Genomic DNA, 8,180 nt, shown 5'->3' on the forward strand with positions numbered 1-8,180 from the left:
TACATACATACATACATACATACATACATACATACATACATACATACGTACATACGTACATACGTACATACGTACATACGTACATACGTACATACGTACATACGTACATACGTACATACATACATACATACATACATACATACATACATACATACATACATACATACATACGTACAAACATACATACATACATACATACATACATACATACATACATACATACATACATACATACATACATACATACATCATCTTCTGTTTGTTTCAAAGTAGGGTCAAGGGAGCAGCAGCTTGAACAGGAAGGCCCAGACCTCTTTTTCCACAAACTCCTCTTCCAGCTCTTCTGGGAGGATTCTAAGGAATACCCAGGCCAACCGAGAGACATAGTCTCTTCAGAGTGTCCTGGGTCTTCCTCAAGATCTCCAGTCGGATATGCCTGAACTAGGGAGGTGGTTCAGGGAGCATCCTTACCAGATGCCCAAACCACCTCAATTGGCTCCTCTCGATGTGGAGGAGCAGCAGTTCAACTCCAAGTCTCTTCTGGATAACTGAACTTCTCACCCTATCTCTAAGGGAGAGTCCAGCTACCCTGAGGAGGAAACTCATTTCATCTTCCTGTATCCGAGATCCCATTCTTTCGGTCACTACCCAGACCTTGGTGAGGGTAGGAACGTAGACTGACCGGTCAACAGAGAGCTTTGCCTTACAGCTCAGCGCCCTCTTCACCAAAATGGACTCCCTCCGCCCACTGGCTACATTGAGAAATTCTGTCTATAAAAGTTATGAACAGAATTGATGACAAGGGGCAGCCCTGGTGGAGTCCAACTCCCACCCTGAAGGGATCCAACTTACTACTGGCAAATCGAATCAAACTCTCGCACTGCTTGTATGAACCGAACAGCCCGTAGCAACAGGCCCTCAATCCCATACTCAGTGCACCCCCCACATTGTACCCCAAGGAACATGGTTGAACGCCTTCTCCAAGTCCACAAAACACATAGACTGGATGGACAAACCCTCAAGGACCCTAGTGAGGGTAAAGAGCTGGTCCAGTGTTCCACAGCCAGGAAGGAACCCGCATTGTTCTCCTGGATCTGAGGTTCGACCAGCGATCAGACTCGCTTCTCCAGTACCCTGAATAGACCTTACCAGAGAGGCTAAGGAGAGTGATGCACCTGTAATTGGAGCACACCCTCCAGTCCCCCTATTTGAAGAGGGGACCCACCATCCAATCCAGTGGCACAGCCCCCGGTGTCCATGTGGCGTTGCAAAGGTGTGTCAACCAAGACAGCCCCACAACATCCAGAGCCTTAAGAAAATCAGGGCAAATCTCATCCATCCTTGGAGCCCTTCCACCATGGAGCTTTTTAACTACCTCGGGACCTCAGTCACGGTTATGGACAGACCAGCCCCAAAGTCCCCCAACTCAGCTTCTTCCATGGAAGACGTGCTGGTGGGATTGAGAAGGTCTGAGAAGTATTCTGCCTCCTGATGAAATCACTGATTGAGGTCAACAGCACTCCACTTTTACAGAAAACAGTGTAAATTATAGTTTGACTGAGAAATTATGATATGTAACTGGTCTATTTTATTTTCCAGTCCATTTTCTTTACAAAATGTAATAAAATTAACTCATGTTGACCCTGCATGTGAGAATCAGTTGTAACTCTTAGCCTCCTTTTCAATTTTAGATGGAGCACAAGTTGCAGAAAATCTGGGAGATCACTCAGGGTATGTTCTGTTTCCCACTAGTCACAGTTTGTGTTGTAATGAACAGCTGCTTTGTCTGTTTATCATTAATGCCCTTTCATTTTTCCACCAGGATGAGTTAACCTCAGTTCTGATTTTGCAATCGTTTATCTCTGCTCTGAATCTATCAGGTCAGAGTATCGAGATGCTCGACTACGACTCCGTCCAGGATTTGTCCCTGCTGCTCGACTCTCCTGAAAACACTCACGCTTTAAGGAAGCTGGGGCTGTCTTTAGGCGTGCCCCCTCAGGTCACTGCTCATCTCCACAGCTTCCAGGACCTTTTTCAGTACCTGCGCACCTCCACCTACACACAGCTGCCTCAGCTGGCCCAGGCTGCTGCACTCTTGCCTAGTTTTGACATTGTTTCCAGGATACACAAAGCAGTGGTGAACAAGTGATTACTTACACCCTGAGGACCTTACTTGCAGTCTGCTATGCACATTATGTCTTCAGATCACCTGCTGGAGCACAGAGATACTCTTTACTCAAACAAACTTAGACCAAAATGTAAGATCATTGTAACCTGTACATTTGAATAACAACAAATGGATTTTTTAAAATTGTTGTACTGACAATAAAATCAATAAATCAATACATATTGAGACAGTAAATTCAAAAAACTTCATGTCATGTGATGGTGCGATGAGAACACCTTTGAGTGTCTTAAGCATCAAGAAATATCATATTCAGGTCATTTTAGCTGCAGACCTACATGCGATATTTCCTGTTTTCAGTGTGGAATGAATGAGCAGCCCTCCAGCTAAAGCATGTGAGAAGAAGCAGGACAGAGGATACAGTGTTGATGGTGAGCGAAAGAAACTCGAGCTCTGAGAGAATTTCATTATCCTCTCACAGTTTGGAATTTAGTCAGCTCCAGATTCTTCTGTGCATTAAATCTGGTAAGGCTTTAATTTATTTTATCACTGCTTTTCAAAGATATATACGATAGGCAAATATTGAACAATTTCATGATCATATTTCTTTATAAGTTTCAAAACTTCACAAACACTTTTATATTGTTAAAAAAAAAAAAAAGATTATGAATTCTTGTTCTATTAAAGTCATGCATGTGTTTTAATTAATGGCTCCCAAACTGTTTGACTGCGTTTCAACGAACAGCTCATCATCATCATCATCATCATTATTAGTATTATTAGTAGTAGTAGTAGTAGTAGTAGTAGCATTAGTATTATTAGTAGTATTAGTATTATTAACATTTACCACTAGATGGTGGTATTGAGTTTAAAATTTACACCCACCAGTTGTTTCTTGCGTTCTCCCATTTTCCCAAGATCGTCTATTATAAGGATGCACCGCTACAGTCATTTTAGTGGCACTCCGTTTGTTCGGCATTTCGTATTTTGAAATATCTTAAGTACACACAATAAAACAAAGCGTTGTTGATATTAATTAGACCAAATAAACTTGCGAAAAATACTTCTTAAATCTGTGTTGCAGTTGGTTATCAAATTATTTTTTTTGAATGATTGATAAAACAATTTTTTTTTTTCATTCAACCTTTTTTCATTCAACTTTATTTAGACAGGTAAATCCCATTGAGCCTCGAGGACTCATTTACAAGAGAGACCTGATTTCAACAAAGAATGATGACAACAATGGACAACAGCGACAACAATGAACAGTTATAAAAAGTCATACAAAATTTTTTTTTTCAAATAGGATGGCAAAAAAAAAAAAGTAACAAAAAACAGCTAGATTCTAAGGTGAACGTAGAAAACTAAAAACAGGAACATGTCTGCATTGGACCCTGCCAGGAGTCCAACAGATTCTTAAAGCCACTTAGAAAGGTCAAGGTCGAGAGCTTCAAATGTTTTTGTAGGATATTCCAGGAAACAGGAGCGGAGTAGGAGAAGGCCCTTTTGCCTAGTTCAGTCCTCACTGAGGGAACACTGCAGGTAATAATGTCCTGATAGTGCACGCCGTAGCTGCACTCACGCAGAGACATATAGGAGGAGATGTATGAAGGCAGCAGACCAAGAAGTGATTTAAAGATGAAAATGTACCAGTGGGAGAGTCTGCGTGAAGTTAATGATGTCCAGTTAACCAGTGAATACAGGGTGCAGTGATGGGTACGATAATCACAGCCAGTTATGAATCTTAGTGCACCATGATAGACAGCATCCAACATCTGCAGGGTTCTTGTAGGAGCGTTCATGTAAATAATGTCACCGTAATCAATGGAGGGAAGAAAGGTCACAGACACAAGGCGTTTTCTAGCATTCAGAGTTAGACAGGATCTGTTTCTGAAAAAGAAACCCAGTTTAACTTTCAGTTTCTTTACTACATTTTCCACATGGAGCTTAAAAAAGAGATGCAAGTCGACCAAGATACCCAAATATTTATAGGAATCAACAAACTCAATGGGGACACCATTTGAGGATGAAATCAGAGGAAGAACTGCTGGGACCAACTTCCTATTTGAAAAAAAAAGCATCCCTTTGGTTTTGTCGGCGTTTAGGACAAGTTTGAGGCGGAACAAATCTGTCTGGATGTTGTTGAATGCAGATTTCAAAAGCTGGAAAGCCTTATCAACTGTTTTAGCTCGACAATAAACAACTGTGTCGTCAGCATAGAAATGTATGAATGCATTAGGGATGGTTTTACCTACATTATGTATGTAGATTGTAAAGAGTGTGGGTCCTAAGACTGAGCCTTGTGGCACACCATTGTTGACTGTTAAATAACTGGAGGAAGTACCATTATGTTGAACACATTGCCTCCGGTCTGAAAGATAGTTAGAGAACCAACTAATGGTGTGTTCTGAGAAACCGATTTCCGAGAGTTTATGACACAAGATGTTATGATCCACAGTGTCAAAAGCTTTAGACAGGTCTAAGAAAAGTGCAGCACAATAATCCTTAGCATCCAGTGCTTCAACACCCTCATTAAGAACCTTCATTGAAGCAGTCGTTGTGCTGTGTTGTTTCCTGAAACCAGATTGAAGGCGAGGTAAGATGTTAAATGAGTCCAGGTAATTTTTGATTTGAGAGTTTATCAGTTTTTCTAGAACCTTGGTTAAAATGCAGAGTTTAGAGATTGGTCGATAGTTGTTCAGTGAGGTGGGGTCATCTCCATTCAGCAAAGGAAGAACAAAGTCTGTTTTCCAAGCATCTGGAATGGAGTTTTTTCTTATGGAGAGATTGAAGATGTGGGTCACAGGGACTGTGATGATATGAGCGGCCAGCCTTAAGAAATAAGGTGGAAGTTCATCTGGACCTGCAGATTATAATGCAAATATAAAGCATATGAGTCAAACTGCATAAGAGGATTTAAAAAATATTGTAATTTTTCTATTTAAATTCTGATTATTTTCGTAGCTGACCATAAGTTCATTGTGATTCATAATGGGGTACTTTTCGTTCTTCCATATATCACGAGAGTTCTTAAACATGTCAGAGTAAGACATCTTCTTTTGATTAGTTGATCTTTGGTGTCCACGTCCCCGTGGTGTCCGAGTCCTACCGGTGTTTGCGCGCCTCTGCGTTAGAAAGAGAGAGAGAGAAGGAAAACTTCAGAGAAATGGCGGAGGGCGCTACGACACTCAAAAGCTTGCGAGCCCAAATGGGTAAGAAAATACAGCAGCCGCGTCTTTATTCGGACCCGGTTGAGTCCAGCAATGTTGAAAGTGCTCGGTAATGTTTTCAGGCAGCCGTTTACCGGGGTTTCTGAGCGCCTAGCTCTTAGCTAACGACGTTAGCTCGCTTTCTGGTCACCTGCTTACAATGGACGCGGGCAACTTCTCCGTAAAGAGTTAAACGCTGGAGTGCAAAACCTAACTTCTTCTTGTAATTATTTATATTAGGGACGCTTAACAAGCTAATGTGACGTACTGAAAGTAAAGTGTTTACGCTTAAGCTTAGCTAAATGCAACATGTTTCCCGGCTGACTATTTAGCTTTTCTTTACCTAATTTTAGTCGCGTTCAGGGCTTAGTGTTACTGACATTGACTCCAAAAGTGCTGATAAACTCCATCCACGTGATTATCAGTTGTCGTGTATTTTGCATAAAATTAGAAGATAGATCTGAGTTGTTTCTTCCAGAAGCTATCAGATAACATGACAGCCACATCCACCGGCTCACTGAACATCAGCAGTTTTTGTAGCTTCCTGCTTGAACCTCCTCTCCATGATCTCCCCCTCCTCCTCCAGCCTCCTCATATTGCTTGTCAGATTGTGCTTATTTTGTTGGCATATGGCTCAACCCCCCTCCACTTCTATGGGGTGGATAAATGCAACAAAGAGTGACCTGAATTGAAGATAAAGCTATCCTGGTGCATGCTCAGGATGTATGCTAAGATAAAGCTGCACTGTCAAACAGAGATTTGGCCTCTCAGTCTGTCTATTTATTTGTTTTTCCTCAAAAGATATGTTGGTAAGTTGGTCATGGTTATACCAGGCGTCAAAAACCGCTTTGTTGAGCAAGAGACACTCTGCTTTTTTGGATGCAAGGTCCTATCAGTGCCTTTTTTTAATCCACTGGCCCCATACAGACGTGGACGTCCACTGTTTGTGTCTGTGGGCTTGAATGCAGGGTTTGTTATGACTGGAGCAGCAGTTGGGGTGTGTTGGAGCAATTTAGGGTCCGAGGGAGTTTTCTGCATACCCATTTTGGGTGTAGGCACGTTTTTACTCCTGGCTACTACGCCATTTGGACCATATTTAGTCCCGATCTTCCTGTTTCCCCTAATTTTTCCAGTCAGTGTTTTCAATCCGGAATTGATGTCCACCCATTTCTGTGTTTTTTTTTGTTTTTTTTTTTTATGAAAATGTCCAATAAGTTTAGAGTTGCTTGTTGGGATCCTGGCTTTGTAAGGAATTAAATGACATCCCGAGCAAATTGACCTTCAGTCAGAGTGGAGGACTGACAGGAATAAAATAATGTTAGGAATCCAGCTCATGTGTATTGTCTGGTCCACAAGAATGCGAGGAAGGAGAAAAGTCACCCTGGTATTTTAGAAGGGAGCACGCACACTTGCATCTCAAATGGCCATCTTATCCACATCCTGGATCAGCAGATGCTTTTATGGAATCAAAAGTATGAGAAATATTCAAGAACTGGATGGATCTGACCAGAGGAGAAAATAAACGTCAAATTCAGTTTGTAGGCTTTTGATTTGACTAATTTCGTTTGCTTATTTAAGCACGAAGGGCCCATCACAGCCTAATTGTGTTTTTTAAATGTATCGGCTGTGTTCTCGTGCAAGTCTGTACGCACATCTACACAAACCATTTGAATAGCAAATTATGCCAGTTTGTGTTTGCCATGTCTAACCCATTGTCACACAAACGCTAGAATAGCTTTGCACAGATATTATGCTTACATTTATTTTCTCATTCATGGCGTATAGATAATATTTTGAACTAATTGTTTATGTAACTTCTTGAGGTCTATTGCTCATTTGTTGTTTGTTTGTGATTAGATGTAAAATGCCTTGTAAAATAATTGTTCATATTTATTGTTCAAGTGCATCCAGAAAAACAAGATGTTGTACTATTTACATATCTTTTGGTTGCAATATGCTCAATTGCTGTCGCAGCAGATTGTTCTATGTCGTATAAGCTTCGCCCTTTAAGGCCTTCGCTTTAGTGGGTTTATCCCGTTATGCAGAGCATAAGCACTGAAAAAATTAGTCCACGCCCACCTGCTGTGTGGGCCCCACCCGGTCCGTATAAATTACGTTAAGAGCGGGAAATCGGCTCCCATTTTTTCTTCAGCGAGCTAATATAGCACTGTCAGAAGAACAAAGAAGATAAATTGTGTAAATGACCAACCTTTGCGAAAGATGCTTGGCCCGGCAGTCGACCTCCGGTCGTCCGGTGAGTTCTCCTCCCCGAGGAGAAGATGACAGCAGTCTTATTCCAAGGTAAGCGTCGTGGAACATTTCCCAGTGACAGGTCACTACACGCTGGACAACGCCATCTTGTGGTTTTCCTCTTATCGCCGACCCTCGGGGCGAACCGGATGGTTCCTCCGGGGCAAGGCGTGCTCAGCTGCAGCCCCGCTGCTCTTTCCCTCCTGGGGAGCGTAGTGTAGGTGGAGGGGGGCTGAGTGAATGCTCACCCCATCCCACCTCGTTTCGCATCGGCGATCACACCGCTCCCGGCCGACGGCGCCCTCAGGGGTTGCCCGGCGGAACCCAGGAGGAGGCTGACATGAAGGGACCCCTTTTTTTCTACGTCCCTCGCCTTTTCCCGCCAGTTCGGATGATCGGCGGAAAGGTTATTTTTCACTGGGCTCCACTCTGGCTCACCGTCTTGATCCATACGGCCTCGCGTTCCAACAGGACGTTCCACGGGCGAGGCCGCAGACGGTTCTTTCCTGGTAGATTAGAGGAGTCGGTCCCCAGTCCGCTCCCATCACCAGAGTTGAGGGATTCACCGAGCGGGGCTATTCCTCGGTAACCCCCCC

General features: G+C 42.8%; 1 protein-coding gene across 1 annotated transcript in view; it reads left to right on the top strand.

The window, feature by feature from the left end:
• The window catches only part of LOC119408703 (tumor necrosis factor receptor superfamily member EDAR-like), a 5,909-nt gene extending 3,760 nt beyond the window's left edge, over window positions 1-2,149 (top strand). The window contains exons 10-11 of the mRNA XM_037675545.1: window positions 1,692-1,731; window positions 1,881-2,149. Of these exons, the coding sequence (XP_037531473.1) occupies window positions 1,692-1,731; window positions 1,881-2,149 (309 nt within the window). The remainder of the gene's footprint in view (window positions 1-1,691; window positions 1,732-1,880) is intronic.
• The last annotated feature ends 6,031 nt before the right edge of the window (window positions 2,150-8,180 follow it).

This window comes from Nematolebias whitei, chromosome 4, assembly GCF_014905685.2.
Source record: "Nematolebias whitei isolate Nwh7 chromosome 4, NemWhi1, whole genome shotgun sequence".
NCBI classification, from domain to species: domain Eukaryota; kingdom Metazoa; phylum Chordata; class Actinopteri; order Cyprinodontiformes; family Rivulidae; genus Nematolebias; species Nematolebias whitei.